This window comes from Felis catus, chromosome X (genome assembly GCF_018350175.1).
Source record: "Felis catus isolate Fca126 chromosome X, F.catus_Fca126_mat1.0, whole genome shotgun sequence".
Lineage (NCBI taxonomy): Eukaryota > Metazoa > Chordata > Mammalia > Carnivora > Felidae > Felis > Felis catus.
Window position 1 is genome coordinate 70,458,700 of NC_058386.1, and position 19,560 is coordinate 70,478,259.

At 35.8% G+C, this 19,560-nt stretch overlaps 1 protein-coding gene across 1 annotated transcript in view; it reads left to right on the forward strand.

Annotated features, from left to right (window-relative positions):
- APOOL (apolipoprotein O like) overlaps positions 1-18,256 on the forward strand; it is a 164,854-nt gene extending 146,598 nt beyond the window's left edge. Inside the window, exon 9 of the mRNA XM_045050514.1 lies at positions 6,543-18,256. Coding sequence (XP_044906449.1) covers positions 6,543-6,577 — 35 coding nt within the window. The 3' untranslated portion in view covers positions 6,578-18,256. The remainder of the gene's footprint in view (positions 1-6,542) is intronic.
- Positions 18,257-19,560: the final 1,304 nt, after the last annotated feature.

The window sequence follows — 19,560 nt, forward strand, 5'->3', positions numbered from 1 at the left end:
CTTTCTGTCCCAAAAATAAATAAACGTTGAAAAAAAATTTAAAAAAAAATTTAAGTGTTCTACTTCTTCCTTTTTCAGTTTTGTTAGTTTATGTTTCTAGGAATTTATTTCTTCCCGGTTGTCCAATTTGTTGGCATAGAGTTTTTCATAATATTCACTTAATTTTTTTTGTATTTCTATAGTGTTGGTTATTATTTCTTGCCTCTCATTTGTGATTTTATTTACTTGGATCCTTTTCTTTAAAATAAGTTTTGCTAGAGTTTTATACATTTTTTTAATTATTTTCAAAGAACCAGCTCCTGATTTATTTGATCTGTTCTATTCTCTTTTATAGTTTCTATATCATTTTTTTTGTACACTAATCTTTATTATTTCTTTTCTTAATCTGGCTTTGAGGTTTGTTTGCTGCTCTTTTTCTAGCTCCTTTAGGTATAAGGTTGGATTGTGTGTTTGAGATTTTTCTTGCTTCTGAGGTAGGCCTGTATTGCTGTATACTTCCCTCTTAGGACCGCTTTTGCTGCATCCCAAATTTTTTGAGCCACTGTGTTTTCATTTTCATTTGTTTCCATGTATATTTTTATATTTTCTTTGATTTCATGGTTGACCCATTCATTGTTCAGTAGTATGTTCTTTAACCTCTGTGTATTTGTTGTCTTCCCAGAAATTTTCTTGTGGTTCACTTCAAGTTTCATAGTGCTGGTCAGAAAAGGTGCATGGTATGACCTCAGTCTTTTTGTATTTGTTGTGGCCTGTTTTGTGACCTAATATGTGATCTGTTCTGGAGAATGTTCCATGTACACTTGAAAAGAATTTGTAATCAGTTGTTTTAGGTTAAAATGTTTCAAATGTACCTGTTAAGTCCATCTGATCCAGTATGTCTTTCAAAGTAATTGTTTCCTTATTTATTTTCTGTTTAGATGTTCTGTCCATTGATGTAAGTGGGGCGTTAAAGTCTCCTACTATTATTGTTTTATTATCGATTAGTTCCTTTATGTTTGTTATTAACTGTTTTATGTGTGTGGGTTTTCCCACGTTGGGTACATAAATATTTTCAAGTGTTCTTTTTGGATTGTCCCCTTTATGATTATATAGTACCCTTATTGGTGTCTTGTTACAGTCTTTGTTTTAAAGTCTAGTTTGTCCAATATAACTATTGTCTCTACCTTTCTTTTGACATCCTTTTGCATGATAAATGTTCCACCATCCACGTGCTTTCAATATGCAGGTGACTTTAAGTCTAAAATGAGTCCTTTGGGTCCCTGGGTGGCTCAGTCAGTTAAGCGTCTGACTCTTGATTTTGATTCAGGTTCTGATCCCACAGTTTGTGAGATCTAGACCTGCATCAGGTTCTGCACTGACAGCACAGAACCTACTTGCGATACTCTATTTCCCTCTCTGTCTCTCTGCCCCTCCCCTGCTTGTGTGCTCTGTTCTCTCTCTCTCAAAATAAATAAATAAATAATTGGCATGATGAGTATCACTGAGCATCTTTTACTGTGTCTGCTGACCATCTGGATATATTCTTTGGAAAACTGTCTCTTCATGTCTTCTGCCCATTTCTTCACTGGATTATTTGTTTTTCAGGTGTGGAGTTTGGTGAGTTCTTTATAGATTTTGGATACTAGCCCTTTATCTGATATGTCATTTGCAAGTATCTTTTCCCATTCTGTCCCATTCCCATCACCGTTTAGTTTTGTTGACTGTCTCCTTTGCAGTGCAGAAGGTTTTTATCTTCATGAGGTCCCAATAGTTCATTTTTGCTTTTAATTCCCTTGCCATTGGAGATGTATCAAGTAAGAAATTGCTGTGGCTGAGGTCAAAGAGGTTGTTGCCTGCTTTCTCCTCTAGGGTTTTGACGGTTTCCTGTCTCACATTTAGGTCTTTCACCTATTCTGAGTTTATTTTTGTGTATGGTGTTTATATTTGTGTATGGTATGAGTTTATTTTTGTGTATGGTCTAGTTTCATTCTTCTACATGTTTCTGTGCAGTTCTCCCAGCACCATTTATTAAAGAGACTGTTTTTTTTTCCATTGGATACTCTTTCCTGCTTTGTCAAAGATTAGTTGGCCATACATTTGTGGGTCCAGTTCTGGGGTCTCTATTCTATTCTGTTAGTCTATGTGTATGTTTTTGTTCTGGTAACATACTCTCTTGATGATTACAGCTTTGTAGTAGAGGCTAAATTCTGGGATTGTGAGTCCTCCTACTTTGGTTTTCTTCTTCGAAAGTACTTTGGCTACATGAGCACTTTGTGGTTCCATACAAATTTTAGGATTGTTTGTTGTAGCTTTGAGAAGAATCCTGGTGCAGTTTTGATTGGGATTGGATTAAATGTGTAGATTGCTTTGGGTAGTATTGACATTTTAACAATATTTATTCTTCCAATCCATGAGTATGGAATGTTTTTCCATTTCCTTATGTCTTCTTCAATTTCCCTCATAAGCTTTCTATAGTTTTCAGCATACACATCTTTTACATCTTTGGTTAGGTTTATCCCTAGGTATTTTATAGCTCTTGGTGCAATTGTAAATCAATCAATTTCTTGATTTCTCTTGCTTCATTATTGGTGTATAGAAATGCAACTGATTTCTGTACATTGATTATGTACCCTGTGACTTTGCTGAATTCATGTATCAGTTCTAGCAGACTTTAGTTGAAGTCTTTTGAGTTTTCCATATAAGTATCATATTATCTGTGAAAAGTCAAAGTTTGACTTCTTCTTTGCCAATTTTGATGCCTTTTATTTCATTTTGTTTACTGAATAATGATGCTAGGACTTCTAACATTATGTGAAACAACAGTGGTGAGAGTGGACATCCCTGTCGTGTTCCTTATCTCAAGGGAAAAGCTCTCAGTTTTTCCTCATTGAGGATGATATATGGCTTTCATGATGTTTAGGTATGTTCCTTCTATCTTGACTTTCTTCAGGGTTTTTTGTTAAGAAAGGATGATGTATTTTCTCAAATTCTTTTTCTGCATCTATGGACAGGATCATATGGTTCTTACCCTTTCTTTTATTAATGTGATGTATCACAATGATTTTTTGTGTGAATATTGAAACAGCCCTTCAGTGCAGGAATGAATCCCACTTGATTGTGGTGAATAATACTTTTTATATGCTGTTGAATTTGATTCGCTAGTATCTTGTTGAGAATTTTTGCATCCATGTTCATCAGGAATATTGGCCTGTATTTCTCCTTTTTTGTGGGTTCTCTGTCGTATTTAGGAATCAAGGTAATGCTGGCTTCATAGAATATGTCCGGATGTTTTCCTTCCCCTTCTATTTTTTGGAATAGCTTGAGAAGGATAGGTATTATCTCTGCTTTAAATGTCTGGTAGAATTCCCCATGGAAGCCATCTGGTCAAGGACTCTTATTTGTTGGTATATTTTTGGTAACTGATTCAATTTCTTCACTCATTATGGGTCTATTCAAGTTTTCTATTTCTTCCCATTTGAGTTTTGGTAGGTGTGGGTGTCTAGAAAATTGTTCATTTGTTCCAGGTTGTCCTGTTTTTTGGCATATTTTTTCATAGTATTCTCTGATAATAGCTTGTGTTTCTGAGGGATTGGTTGTGATAAATCCATTTTCATTCATTATTTTATCTACTTGGGTCCTCTCTCCTTCCTTTTTGAGAAGTCTGGCTAGGGTTTTATCAATTTGTTTATTAAAAAAAAAACAACTCTTGGTTTCATTGATCTGTTCTACTGGGTTTTTTTTTTGGGATTCTATATTGTTTATTTCTGCTCTGATTTTTATTATTTCTCTTCTTCTGCTGGGTTTGGGGTGTTTTTGCTGTTCTGCTTCTAGTTCCTTTAGGTGTGCTGTCAGACTTTATATTGGGGATTTTTCTTGTTTCTTGAGATAGGCCTGGATTGCAATGTATTTTCCTCTTAGGACTGCCTTTGCTGCATCCCAAATAGTTTGGATGTTGTGTTTTCATTTTCATTTGTTTCCATATATTTTTTAATTTCTTCTTTAATTGCCTAGTTGACCCATTCATTCTCAGAATGTATATTCTGCTGCTTTAGGATGAAAAGTTCTAAATATATCTGTCAAACTTATCTGGTCCAGTGTATCATTTAGGGCCCTTGTTTCTTATGGATTTTCTGCCTAGATGGCCTGTCCATTGTTGTAATTGGAGTATTCAAGTCCCCTGCAATTACCACATTCTTTCCAATAAGGTTGCTTATGTTTGTGATTAATTGTTTTTATATTTGGTTGCTTCCATATTTGGTACATAAACATTTATAATTGTTGGCTCTTCTTGATAGATAGACCCCATAATTATTATATAATGCCCTTCTTCATCTCTTTTTACAGCCTATAGTTTAAAATCTAGTTTGTCTGATATAAGTATGGCTAATCCAGCTTTCTTTTGAATTCCGGTAGCATGACAGGTTGGCCTCCACCCCCTCACTTTCAATCTGAAGGTGTTTTCAGATCCAAAATGGGTCTCTTGTAGACAGCAATTAAATGGGTCTAGTTTTTTTTATCCCTTCTGATACCCTATGTCTTGATTGGATATTCTAGTACATTTAAATTCAGTGTTACTATTGAAAGTTATGGGTGTAGTGTCATTATGTTATCTGTAGGTTTCACACTTGTAGTGATGTCTCTGGTACTTTGCGCTCTTTGCAACACTCACAGAGTCCTCCTTAGGATCTTTTGTAGGACTGGTTTAGTGGTGATTAACTCCTTCAGTTTTTGTTTGTTTGGGAAGACCTTTATCTCTCCTTCTTTTCTGAATGACAGGCTTGCTGGATAAAGGATTCTTGGCTGCATATTTTTCCTATTCATCATATTGAAAATTTCCTACCACTCCTTTCTGTCCTGCCAAGTTTCAATAGATAGGTCTGCTACTACCATTATGTGTCTACCCTTGTAGGATAAGGCCTGTTGGTCCCTAGCTGCTTTCAGAATTCTCCCTTTATCTTTGTTTTTGCTAGTTTCACTACGATATGTCATGCAGAAGATCGATTCAAGTTATGTCTTGAAGTGAGTTCTCTGTGTCTCCTGGATTTCAATGTCTGTTTCCTTCCTCAGATTGGGGGAAGTTCTCAGCTATTATTTCTTCAAATACATCTTCAGCTCCCTTCTCTCTCTTCTTCTTCTGGAATTCCTATGATACGGATATTGTTCCATTTGATTGCATCACTTAGTTCTCTAATTCTCCCCTCATGATCCTGGATTTTTAAATCTTTTTCTCAGGTTCCTCTTTTTCCATAATTTAATCTTCTAATCCACCTATCCCCCTCCCCCCGTCTCTTCAATCCGTGCTGTGGCTGCCTCCATTTTATTTTGCACCTCATTTAGAGCATTTTTTTTAATTCATCATGACTATTTTTTAGTTCCTTGATCTCTGCAGTAATAGACTTTCTGCTGTCTTCTATGCCTTTTTCAAGCCCAGCAATTAATCTTATGACTATTATTCTAAATTTTTGTTCAGTTATATTGCTTATATCTGTTTTGATCAATTCTTTAGGTGTCACTTTTTCCTGAAATTTCTTTTGAGGGGAATTCTTCCGTTTCATCATTTTGGCTAGTTTTCTGTCCCTTATGAGTTTTAAAAGCTTTTTATGTGCTCTGTGCATGAGAGCACTGCTGTATTAAAGGGCGGGGGGGGGGGTGTCACACATTGTCCAGGTCCTGGCCCTCAGGAGGTGTTTTTTTGAGAGTTACTTGCTCTCTGTTGTTGTGACTGGTTATTTTATTTCTCTATTTGTAGTGATGTTTTGGATCCTCTATGAGGTGTGCTTTGATTTGTTTCTTGAAGTATCTCTGAAAAGGAAAACAAACAGACAAATAGGAAACAGAGACATGTAAACACAGAGACAAATAAAACAAATGGACACACACACACACCAGTCCAAAAGCAACACAAAACAAAACAAAAACAAAAACAAGAGACAAAAAACAAAAACCAAAAAAACCACAAACACCAGCTATAAGTAAAGAACAGAGTGGAGGCAGTGCTGATGGAAGAGCACATATAAAGAGAGAAATTATAGGGGCAGGGATTTGTCTTCAGTCCTCCACAAAAATAGCCCATGATGGCTTTAAATTTTGTTTTATGTCACATCCTCCCCATCTTACATCACTTTAGCCTGGATTAGTATAGCATATTCTCATTTGGTCTCCTAGCTTCAGGCTTTACCCCTCTAGTCTACCCTTTCCCATGTATCCATATTATTCATTATTTTATTTTATTTTTTAATTTAATTTTATTTTTTAAATGTTTATTTTTGAGAGAGAGAGAGGGTGGGGGAGAGAGAAGAGAGAGAAAATCCCATGCAGGCTTTGCACTATGTGGAGCTCAACATGGGGCTTGAATGCAGGAACCATGAGATCATAACCTCAGTGAAATCAAGAGTCAGACACTCAACCGACCGAGCACCCAGGAACCCCACATTATTTTATTTTTTATTCACACATACAGCATTAGGTACTTGGAATTGTTCTGAACATTATGAACATATTAATTTACTTAATACTCCCAATAATCCTATTATGTATGTAATATTGTTATCCTCATTTTACAGGTGAAGATCCTGAGGGCACAGAAGAGGTTAAGTAACTTGCCCAACCAAGGTCACACATTTAGTAAGTGGTACACTGAGAGTTAAATTTAGGTAGCCTAGTGCCAAAGTCTATGTTTTTAACCACTATTCTATACTGCTACTCTCAGTATGATGGTGAGACACTCTCCTGCTACTCCAGCCTTACTGATCTTTTCTGTGAATTCCTTCAGCACTTATAAACTATACTTCTTTATACTTTACATTTGCTTTTTATGTGATTGCTTTATGCTTACTAATTAGACTACTTAACCAGGGTGTAAAATTCTCTCAAGGAGCTGCAGCTACATTGTATCTGAGTTCTGTAGCCCTCAGGACACCTAGAACAGAGCGAGGTACCTAATAAGTGGCCCAAGACTTAATCAAACCTCAACAGGCTGATACTCCAATGATAAACTCCCTTTAATGATAAGTTTTACCCTGCTGTTTTGATTAAACCAGTATATACTATTATAGGTAACTTATTCACCATAGTTAAAATGACTCATGAATCAAGTTTCAAAGTTATTTTGAAACATTGGAAAATTGACTCTGTGAATATTTTAATTTATCAATTCAACTTCCCCAAAGTCTGCCATTTTAAAATTCTTTAGTATTTTACAAAATGGAGAGGATAACCTTTTTTAAAAAAAAGCTAATTTAATCTTTGTAAGTAACTTACTGATTCAGATTCCTATATAGTTTAGTATAATTTAGTGTGTGATTTAGAGCCTAAAGACTTGAATCCTAGTCCCAGCTCTAAGTCGTTACTAATTATATAATTTTGAGAGGTTGTTTAATATCTCTCTGAGTCCTGCCCCCCCCCCCCCGACCTTACCCCATCCCTGCTTTCTGATCTATAAATTTGGGATATTATTTGCCTTACTTCAAAGATGATTTTGAGGATCAAAGAAGACAATGCATCTGAAGGTATTTTTTTAATGTTTATTTTTTGAGAGAGAGAGAGAGAGTATGGGAGGGTCAGAGAGAGAGACAGAGACACAGAATCTTAGACTCCAGGTTCTGAGCTGTCAGCCCAGAGTCTGACATGGGGCTCAAACCCAGAGACCGTGAGATCATGACCTCAGCTGAAGTCAGACGCTTAACCAACTGAGCCACCAGGCACCCCTGAAAGTATTTTTTTAACCTCTAATGCAGTATACAAATGTAGATTTTGTTATTATTCATAGTATAACATCTGAGAATGGAGAAATATTAGTTTAGAATTTAGATTAGCCCCTAATCTAAACTGTGTGATCTGGGTGAAGGCATTAACCTCTCTGAACCTCATCTCCATTTATAAAATGAACAATGATTTTAATTTCCTCCATATCCTGTTGGCAAATAACAAAAAATCTCATACTTAAAAAAATATGAACTGTTACTGAATTTTTTCAACCCAAATGATTACCATGGCATGAAGTAAGTTATTTCATATAATTGCCTTATATAGGCACTTAGTAGTTATATAATTCTTTTGCCTGAATAAAGTATTTTAATTCCTCCTGCCTTCTATAATTATTAATTATGATAGATCAAATGCTATATGTATATTATATTATATAGAAAAGAGTAAATTACTCTTTTTGCATTATTAAAATAATAAACTGAAAGAAAAACATATTTTAGGGAGCTCTTGAAGTAATGAAGCAATTTTGCACGAAGAGCAGAATATTTCTTCTGTGCTCAGAATTAAATCTCCAAAAGTATATGACTCCAATTAATGAGTATTCTAATCCAGTAATAATAACATAAAAATTCTACAAATATATATGTTTATCTGTACACACATACATACATACTTTTAAGTTTCCTACTGTTGGGAGACTTCAAAACAGAAGTCTTGAAGAAACACTAAAAGAAAGAAAAAGACAGAGAAAGAAAGAAAGAAAGAAAGAAAGAAAGAAAGAAAGAAAGAAAAGAAAAAGTAAAGAGGGAAGGAAGGAAGGAAGGAAGGAAGGAAGGAAGGAAGGAAAAGACGGAAGGACAATGTTTGGCTCATGAAAAATGGAAGATAATGTAGAAGTTTGGAGATTAGATTGAAGAAAGGAGAAAACATTCATTCAGTTAAGCATTCATTCATAAAATATTTTTCCATCACCTACTATGTGCCAAGCAGATATGTCAGTCTCTGAGAAGATAATAGATGAATAAGATAAATCTCTGCTCTCAAAGGTATCGGTATTATTGGAAAGACAGACCTATAGATAAATGATGTAGGTAGATAGAAGAAGAAGAAGAAGAAGGAGGAGGAGGAAGAGGAGGAGAGGAGGAGGAGATAGATGATAGATGATAGATAGATAGATGTATATAGATAGATAATATAAATAAAATCAATGTAAGTACTATGCAGAGAAACCCAAAGGAGCAGCCAAAAGAACATGTCTCAAATTGAGGAATCAAGTAAAGTTTTTTGGAGGAGGTGACAGCCTGAGCTGAGTTATAAGTGAGAAATAAGAGTTATTTATAATAAAGGAGGGTGGGGTATATTTCAGGTAGTGCAAAAAGCTTTTATGAAAGTCTAGAGATAACAAAAAGCAAGTAAGATTCCATAGAATTGCAACTTGTTCAATGTGAGTGTGAGGGAATAGTAATAGATGAAGATGAAGTGATAGGCAGGAGCCAGATCTTTATAAAAACCTTGGTATTACTTTGATAAGGACTTTGACTTTATCCTGAAGGGATTGAGAGCCATCAAAGGATCTTAAGCAGATCAGTGTTATGAGTTTTATGTTTCAGAGATAAAACTAATGAAAGGGGCAAGGAACCAAAACCAGTGGAGAGACTGTTACTTTACACTTGAAAAAAAATGAAGTTCTGAAATAAAGCTGTGGATGCACAGAAGAAAAGGGACACATTCAATAAGTATTTAGGGGTAGAAGTGAGAGGACTTTATTACTGACTACATGTGAGGATGGGGGAGATAGTAGGATATAGGAAGATACCGAGGTTTGGAGCTTTAGTGAGTAGATGGATGAGAATGCAGTTTAATGAAACACAGCATACAGAGGTTAGAAGGAGCAGGCAAAGAGGCAAAATTATGACTTCAGTTTTGTCAAATTTGAGGTATCTTTGAAATTTTCAAGCAGAGATGTTCAGTTACCAGTTGGACATGTGGGCTGGAAATAGATTTAGGCCTACTTTCAGAGAGTTGGTAATTGGGGACAGTGAGGTTAATCAACAGAGTACAAAAAGTGAGAAGATCAGAGCCCCACTGATAGAGTACTAAGAAGCACCAATGTATATGGACTAAATAGAAGAGCAGCACCTGAAGACTGAAAATAATTGTCTATAGAGATATGAAAAAAGAGAGATAATGATGTCACAGAAGCCAAGGGAGCAGAGAGTTTCCAGTGTCAAATGCTGAACAGGAGGTAAAGACTGAAAAGTACCCACTGGGTTTAGCAACAAGTAGGTTATATATAATTGTATTGAGTACAGTTTCAATTTCAGTGAAATGAAATCAAATTGTATTAGGCTGAGGAGTGGAATAGAAGTGAAGGAGTAAAAGCAATGAATGAATATTATTCTTCCAACTAGCTGTGCTATGAAGAAGAGACAAATGGTGATAACTGAAGTCACAATGAGCTTGATGGAGGTCTCTCTCTCCCTTTCTCTTTCTCTCCCTCCTTCTTCCTTCCCACTCCCACTCCCTCCCCTCACCCTCCTTCCCTCCCTCCCTCTGTCTCTCAAAATACTTAACTATGTTTACATGCTGATAAGAAGGAGCCAACATAAAAGAAGAGGCTTAAGATTCAGGAGAACCGAGGGGCACCTGGGTGGCTCAGTCAGTTAGGCGTCTCACTTTGGCTCAGGTCATGATTTCACAGTTTGTGAGTTCGAGCCTCACATCGGGCTCTGTGCTAACAGCTCAGAGCCTGGAGCCTGCTTCAGATTCTGTGTCTCCCTCTCTGTCTGCTCTTCCCCTGCTCGTGCTCTGTCTCTCTCTCTCCTTCAAAAATAAATAAAAACATTAAAAAAAAAAGATTCAGGAGAAAGGGGATAATCAAAGAAGAGGGACTGTAAGGAAGCTGAAGAGGAGGGGAGGATGGGATTTGTTAAGAATGGTAAATACCTCTTCTACTGAGATGGGAATGAAGGAGTTAATGATGGAAGCTAATGTTGAGAAGTTTATATGTGAAGGTTCAATGACAAGAATCAGGAAACTAAAGAGTTATCAGATCATAACCTCAATTTTACCCTGTGAACATTGTATTTAGGGTGATGAAAGCCTGGAATAGTAGCTGAAGGTAATGTTTAAAGGAGATGATTAGGGTTAAGAAGAATTCCTGGTTTGTCTGATGTTAAAGGCCATGAGCTTGTCATACTCTTCACTTCTACTTATTCTTATATCCCATTTCCAATCCATCAGGAAATTCTGTCAGCTTCATCTTCAATATATATCCTAAATCCAACCAATTTTCTCTATCTCCACTTCCACCACCCTAATGTGAGCCATCAGCATCTCTGTCTTTGATTATTGTAATAGCGTTCTCTCCTCCTCCCCAAACCTGGCTTCTTTCAAAGATTCTCTTTGTCTTTGATTTTCTGCGGTTTCAATCTGATATACCTAGGTGTTGAGTTTTGGTATTCATCTTGCTTAGTGTTCTCTGAGATTCCCAATCTGTGCCTTGGTGTCTCTCATTAATTTTGGAAAATTCTTAGCCATTATTACTTCAACTATTTCTTGTGCTCCTTTATCTATTTCTTCTCCTTCTGGTATTTCCATTACAAGTATGTTATACCTTTTGTAATTGTTCCATAGTTCTTGGGTATTATATTGATTGGGTTTTTTTTTTCATTCTTTTTTCTCCTTGCATTTCAGTTTGGGAAGTTTCTACTGACATTTTCCAGCTTAGATTTTTTCCTCAACCAGTCTGATAGTAAGCCTATTAAAGGTATTCTTCATTTCTGTTATAGTGTTTTGGTATGTAACATTTCACTTTGACACTGTCTTGGGGTGTCCATCTTTCTGCTTGCATTACCCATCTATTCTGGCATGTTGTCTACTTTTTCCATTTGAAGCTTTAGCATATTTATCATGATTATTTTAAATTCTCAATCTGATAAGTCCAAAATTTCTTCCCTATCTGATTCTGGCTTTGATGCTTGGTTTGTCTTTTCAGACTCCCCTCCCATCCCTGCCTTTTAGCATGCCTTATACAGTACTTGTTTTCTTTTTTTATTTATTTTTTTACAGTACTTGTTTTAAACCAAACATGATGTGTCAGGTAGAAGGAACCAAGATAGATAGACATTTAGTGTGAGTTATTACCTTTATCTAGAGCTGAGCTGTATTTACTGTTTACTGGAGTTGTGTCAGTGGCTAAAATGTTCTCTAGTCTCCTTGTCCACCCCAGCCCCATTGTGCTTGGATTTTCCTAGAGATCCTTAAATAGAGTCTTTGTCTAAGAGCTCTCTTTATTATAATCCACTGTTGCTATATCACTGTCTTGTTGATATGGCAGTAAGGTACTGGGGATAGAAGCATTCTATAATCTTCTAAGTAATCTCATTGATAGTGGGCCTGAGTCCTTGGGCTGTAAACTTCAGAAGCATTTGTTAGCCTCTTTTTTTACACCTTATATCTGGAAAAGGAAGACTGGAAGAGGATGGAGTTGTCTAACTGAGCCTCCTGTAAGTTAGGTAAGGCTTTAATAAAGTAGTTTCCCTTGAGGGCGGGTCTTTGTTATTGAGAACGGAAACTCTGGGCATGTCAAAGTGGTTGTTTTCTTCTGATAATATTTCAGTATGGTTACTTTTCTCTCTTCCTACCCAAAACATGTGGGATTTTCTTCTGATCTTCACCAGGAGAACCTGGTTGGGGCTCCTAAAGATAAAATTAATGAAAGTATGCCACACCCTCAAGACTGGGCCCCAGAAGTTTTAAACTCTCAAGCTGTTTCATGTTCAGCCTCCAGCAATTCTTCAATTGCCATTTAAGTGTTCCTAACCAGTTACTGGCTCCAGTAACTTCTGTTTCAGGTAAGCTAATCTGGACCATTATTCTCTATGTTCACCTGTCTCCATTTTTGGGGGTGGTGACTTGCTCAGTTCTCTGATGTGTCTAAGAAATATCACTGATCTTCAGTTTGTGTGACTTTTCCTTGCTGCAAGGATGAGAGTGATGACTTTCAAGCTCTTCACATGTTGGTGTTGAAATCAGAAGACTGTAATAATGTTCTACTATCCTTCTGCTTCTACTTTTCCCCTTGCAGCATTTTCTCCACACAGTAGCCAGTGTGATCCTTTTAAAACATAAGTCAGTATAATGTCACCTGTTCCCCTTGCCCAGAATTCCCTTCAGCTAGAAATCCATGAAACTCCCTCCCTCAATTCCCTCAAGTCTTTGCCCTGCCCAAATATCACTTGCTTTCATGAAGCTTACCTTCCAATTGAGGGAGACAAAAATAACCAACAAAAAAAAGTGTAAAGAATGTCAGATGGTTTTAAATGGTATGCAGAAAAATAAAGCAGGGCAGGATATTTGGGACTGTGAAGGTGATGCAAATTTAAAATAGGGTGGCCAGGGAAGATCTCACTTAAAAGTTGACATTTTCTCAGAAACTAGAAAGAGGGAAAGAGTAAGACATTTCAATATCTGGAATTGGAGCATTCCTGACTGAGGAAGGAACAAGTACATAGTCCCAGAGAATGGGAGTGCATAACATTCTGGGATAACACTAAGGAGGTTAGTGTCATGGTTTAAAGTTCAATAAGCAGGGAGAGAATTAGGGGATATGGTTAGATTATGTAGTGTCTTTAGGCTATAATAAGACTGGAAGGAACTGATTAAAGGGGAAATATCAGAAGGTGGTTTGGGAAATAAGTCTGAGACATCTATTATATACAACCAAGTTGAAATGTCAGGTAGGTTATTGGATATATGAGTCTGGAGTTTAAAGTAGTTTGGAGTGGAGATAGACATGTCAAAATCATTAGTCTGGGACGAGATGAGATCAACAAAATGTAACAGAGAAGATAAGAGGTTTAGATTTAAGCCGTGGCACTCCATGGCTTAGAAATTAAACAGGGAAGCAGAGATGTCTGTGAAAGAGTGGCCAGTAAGAGGAAAAGAGAGAACTATCCCAGAACCCAAGTGAAGAGAGTGTTTCAAGAAATAGAGAGTGAGCAACTCTGTCGAAAAGCTAATTTCAGGTGATCAGGTAATTTGTATTCCAAAATGGAACACTTCTGAGAGTGAAAGAGAATGCTATTAATAATCATGTACAGAGAACAGGAAAAAGCTAAGACTATCCTGGGCAACCTAGGACACATGGTCGTCAAGATAGGTCATGTATAATGAGGACTGAGAATTAGCCATTGGATTTAGCATCATAGTGATCATTGTTGAGCATGACAAGAGCAGTTTTAGTGGAATGCTGAAAAGAAAGTTTGAAATGGATTCAAGACTGAATGTGGAAGAATTGGAGATAATAAGCCTAGACATCTCCTTTGAGAAGTTTTGCTATTAATGGGAGTAAAAGAAAATAGGTGGAGGAAGATGTGGGGTCAAGGAATTTTTCATTCATTTTGGAGATGCATAACATGAAAGCGTGTTTGTTAATGGGAATGATCCAATGGAGAACCAAAAATTCTAATGCAAAAGAGAGTAGGAAGAAATATTGAGCAAAATCTTTAAATAAGCAAGAAGAGGTAAGAACCAACGTACAAGTTATTATCATTAAAAGTGTTATTGTTACTCATTTTTATTTTTCAATACACAATGCTCTTTGGGTTGCATGATTCACATGAATCTGTTTCTACTGTTTCATGCAGAATTTTTTAACCCTTTGCTAACCACCATTATAACCAGTCTTGCCCTTTGATAAATCATAATTTGGAAATCAGAACTGAGACTTAATTCTACCAAAGAATAAGAGTCCTCAGTGCATGGGATGATTTTTTTAAAAAGAGGAACCTAGCATTTGTGATAATATCTAATACTTTAATAGCATCTGCTATGTGCCAAGCACTGTTCCAAATACTTTCCATATATCAACTCATTTCATTATCACAATAACCCAATGAGGTAGATGCCACTGTTACTCCCATTTTACATGAGGAAGCTGAAATACACAGTGAATAAATGGGGGGAGCCAAGTCATGCACCCCAACTGTTGGGCTCTGGAGTCTGTGCACTTAACCCCCCACCACAATATTTTCCCTGTCGTCTGAATAAGAATTCATTCAAGGCCTTGGTGATTACCTCAAAGTTTATTGAGATTAGTTTAGTCTCCAAAGAAAAGTAAGCAAGCTAAGTTCCTTATTACAGTGTCTTGGCCCATCCTCATAAATCTCACAAATGCTTATCAGATTAATCTCACTTTATAATGGCTCATTTTTTTATAGATTTGCCTTTGTCGATAAACATGTAAAGTCAAATATGCCTTTCTGAAAGTTAAAGGATCTGACTTTAATTTACATTAAACTTATTATATTATTTCCATGAGAAACACCAACTCCCCTTTATAAAATAATTTTTATTGAAGTATTATATTCACAAAAATACATAAATCATAAGTGCATAGGTAGGTAAACTTCTGCAAAGTGAGCACACTCATGTAACTAGTACCTACATCAAGAACCAGAACATTATCTGCACCCCAAGATTCCCCTATTGCCAACTCTTAGTCATTACTCTTCCAAAGGTACCTACTATTAAGTTTATATGTCTTTTTAATGTTTTATTTTTAAGAGAAAGAGAGACAGAGCACAAGTGGGGTGGGGGTGCAGAGAGAGAGGGAGACAGAATCCGAAGCAGGCTCCAGGCTCTGAGCTGTTAGCACAGAGCCTGACATGGGGCTCAAACTCTCGCACTGTGAGATCATGACCTGAGCTGAAGTCAGTCACTTAACCAACTGAGCCACCCAGGTGCCTCAGGTTTATATGTTTTTGAACATAATCTAACCCAGTTTAAAAATACAAGCATACTCCCATTAACAATCTATTTCTTGCCTGATTTTGATGTTCTTTCCACTTATTCAAAGATGTAAGCTAAATTACATCCTATTCACCTAAATGGCCATGATTTTGTTCTTCTAATTTGTTATTTGAATTGCATTTGTCATAAAATTATAATTACAATAATAGCTCTCACTTATCAAGTACTTCTTACATGCCAAATAAGTGTTGTGTTACTTTTTTGATCCTCATAACCTTGAACTATTATTATCATCCTTTCTTTCCAAAAGAGGAAACTAAGGCTCAAAAGGTTAGTTAACTTTCCCAAGATCACACAGTTAGCAAGTGGTAGAACTGAGGTAAATTTTTTGTTCTTTTGAAATATTTGACCATATCTAGCTCAATTTGATATACCCCAATTATATAGATGAGCTCTTGTTATTGTAAGATTTCCTTTACTGAATTATTTATGCATACTTTACTAAAATCTGATTATACTTTTATTGCACTTCACACTAAATTCTCCTTATACAATTATTTCAAAATTTAAGATCCATTGTTAGCCTTCTTGGATTTAATTGCATCCTGTTTCATGCATCAGATTAACAGGTTTGTAAGCATTACATAATATTTACCTTATGTCCCCAGAATTCTTTAAAAAAGTAACTGTAGTTGATCCATAGTATTTTTTGTTTTTATTAACATGGTGTATCAGAATACTTTTGGCTACAACTAATAGAACATCCAACTAAACGTCATTTAAACAGTAGAGGTTTTTTAAACTCCTACAATAAGAAGTTGGAGGTTAGGCAAATGTAGGCTTGATTCAGTAGTTCAGTGAAGTCATTAAGGACCTAGGATTTTTTCCATGTTTTCACTCTGTAGCCTCCATTGTGTTAGGATAGGTCTACTCATGGTTACAAGATGATTGGAACCATTCTAAGCCTCACATCCTGATACAGCCGTATGCAAAGCAGGGAGAAAGAAGACTACAAAGGAAAGCAACCTTTTTTCTTTTTACCAGGGAGGAAATTTTTCTGAAAAGCTCCACAGACTTCTCTTTATGTCCCATTGGTTAGAATTGTGCCACATGGCCATACCTAGTTGTAAGGTTGTCTGAGATAGCAATAACTGGCCATCTCAGCCTCTTTTGGGGGGAAGAAAGGCCTTTGGATACATAGAAGAAGGTATTTGTTGGTCTAGGGGGGAACAAATTGTTGTTGGAATTGCAACTATTATTGCGTGCCTCACATAGATAATTTATAATTTAATGTCTTCAAAAAGATAGAGATGAAGAAGGGAGGTACATATTAACTACACCCACAGTAAATTGGTTATGTTAGCTGAAATGTTCCCTTCTCACAAGTTGTCTTCCACTGTGCTTCTGCAGTCTCACCATACAGCAGGACTTTCTAGATGGTCCGCAGTGAATTTGTTCCATATTGGCTAAAAGTGTCAGGAAAATAGATTCTGATTTAATAGAAGAAAGAATGTTTCTAATAGAGCTGGCTGCTTCCAGAGCACCTCAGTTAACTTGTTACCAGACTGTTCAAGCAGAGCATTTTAGTGACAATATTAATCTATAAATTCCAAACAAACAAAAACAACTGAGATTCATTGCTTTAATTGCCAGAAAGAAGAAGTGGAGGATAAATAATGGATAAAAACCAAGCAGGTAATAGTACACAAAATGCATTTGCCAACAGGTAGGGAAAATAGTAAATTTTGAGATATACAGCAGATACAAGGTTAACAACTTATCAAAATGACCTAGATGGAAAATATATAGTATGTAATATTAGCGGAATATGAACTGACATCCTGACAATGTGGGCTTGAAGGGAGTGGAAGAGAAAGAGACAAAGAGAAAATATGAAGATGAAACAATCCTAATGAATGCCTGATGTCTCAGCTGCATTACATCTGTGTCTTTTGCTCTGCCTAATACTTCCTTGTCTTTTCTTTATTTTCTCTTCCTGGAAGCTCTCCTTACTTCTGTTTCTCTCTTTCTGCCCTCTTCCACTTCCTTTTTTTTTCTTACTCTTTATTTTTTCTCCTTGTCAGTGATACCCAGTGATTATTGCTTAGCAATCTTAGTGGCTCTAAGGTCAGAGATCTCTGATTTTGACAAAGTTGAAAACTACATTTGTAGCAATATATTAACATAAAGTGGGTTTTTTGGGTAGATAATAAAACATTATGGATCCCAGTACAAAGATGAATAAATAGTTCTTGTAAGTAACAAATAACTAACTAAACTCAAACAGCATACAATTGATAGATAAGTCATATGTGTTCTATATAGACTGTAGATATGGGAAACCAACAAGTGTACAACCAAAAAATTAACTAGTAACTTAGGCCGGAAAAAAGTTTAAAATCCATGCTCATTTATCTCCCATTATAAACTATTCACAATCTCTGTTTACTGATCACCTCTCATAATTACAGTAGTCTCTAAGTGCAGATGTTAGGACTGCTTCTGTTTCTGCCTTACTTTCACAATTGTGGATAGCATGTTTATATTGGCTAGAATTATGTTCATCTCCCACTGTTTTCTGACTGTACATTGTGCACAATGCAAGAAAATTTTAAATAGCTTTATTTCTATTGGTTGAACATGTGAAGAATTAGATTTTAACTAGAGAGGAAATCAAGGCTGCAGTATGTAGCCTAAGAGTCTATACAATATTCCAAGCAAAGGTTCTATTGTTAAAAATTCACAAACCTGAAAGTATCTGGTATTTAAAAAAATGTTTATTTTTAAAAGGAATAAATAATTGTTTTCACCTGAAGTTAATATGTGTGTCTCTGATCTTTGAAATAAATATAAAAAATTCTGTGGACTACCAACAAAAATCTTGTGTCAATATTAGAGATTGTTTTAGGCTACTTATATTTAACACTTTGTCATAATACATAAAGGTTGTACTTTATTTTTCAGGAAAATTTTTACTCTGCAATATGTTCAATACCAATGTACTTAATGTGATAAAAAACATGTGAACCCCCATAAAAGGAAATAGATATCAAAATAAATATATAACCATATCTGTCTATAAAACATAGCCTAAAATCTTTGGCAAGCCAAGAAGTACAATTCTTTTTCAGAACATCTGTTGAAAGCAGATATGACTTAAATTTCTCTTTAAGTAGCACCATTTGATCCACTAATTCTGGTGAAGGATTTTTGCTCTGTTGGATAGTTAGATGGTCAGTGGACCATTTTGGTCAAGTGAAGTTTTTTCCATAATCAAATATTAGGATGGAACTGTTTTAAAGCACTGTATTGTGTTTTCACTAAAAATTCCATTATATTTTCTGATGTCACTCTTTTGTTTTAGAAATACATTTATGTAGCAAAATCAGTGTGTCATATTTTATGTTAGGAAAAAATATGCTCTCCAAAGGGCAGTTTTCCTTTCAATTCTCTCAGCCTGATCTTATCAGAGACATTTTCTTTTCTTACCTACCACTTCTAAGATATTCAGAGGTCTGGAACTCAGGAAACTTTAAATTTTACTCTATAGAATCTCTTCTTTATGTTTACACTGGCAGATGGTCAAAACAGTTATTCATTTCTTGGAATTACATTTTCTATGCATGTTTATGGGTCCTGTGACTCCTAATATTTTCCTACTCACTACTTTTCAAACTGTAGAAAGCCTTTTCTCAGTCCAGATTGCTGGAAGGAATAATGCAATTATACCATTGGCAGAATGATTCTCCAGGGTAGTCTTAGAAATATCAAAAAATCATTGTTAGCGCTGAGGTGTCTGCTACCCTCAGTAGCCCACTAATACTAATCTCTTTCTCAATCAGAGCACTTTGAGAGTGAAAAAAAGAAGTATTAATAATTATTCAAAGACAACAGACATAAACTGGAACTGTCTTAGCAAACCAGAACATATGTTGACCCTCTCTTTGGATATATTGTTTTGTCTTCCCTTAGCTGGGGATGATACTCAAATTTAGTCCAAAATAACTTTATTTTAAATGTTTGATCTTCTTTGGGCCATAATGCTGCATACTGTCAATTTTAAGTCATGTTATGAAAATCATCAGGTACAAAATAATAGGATGAAATCATGTCTGTTGC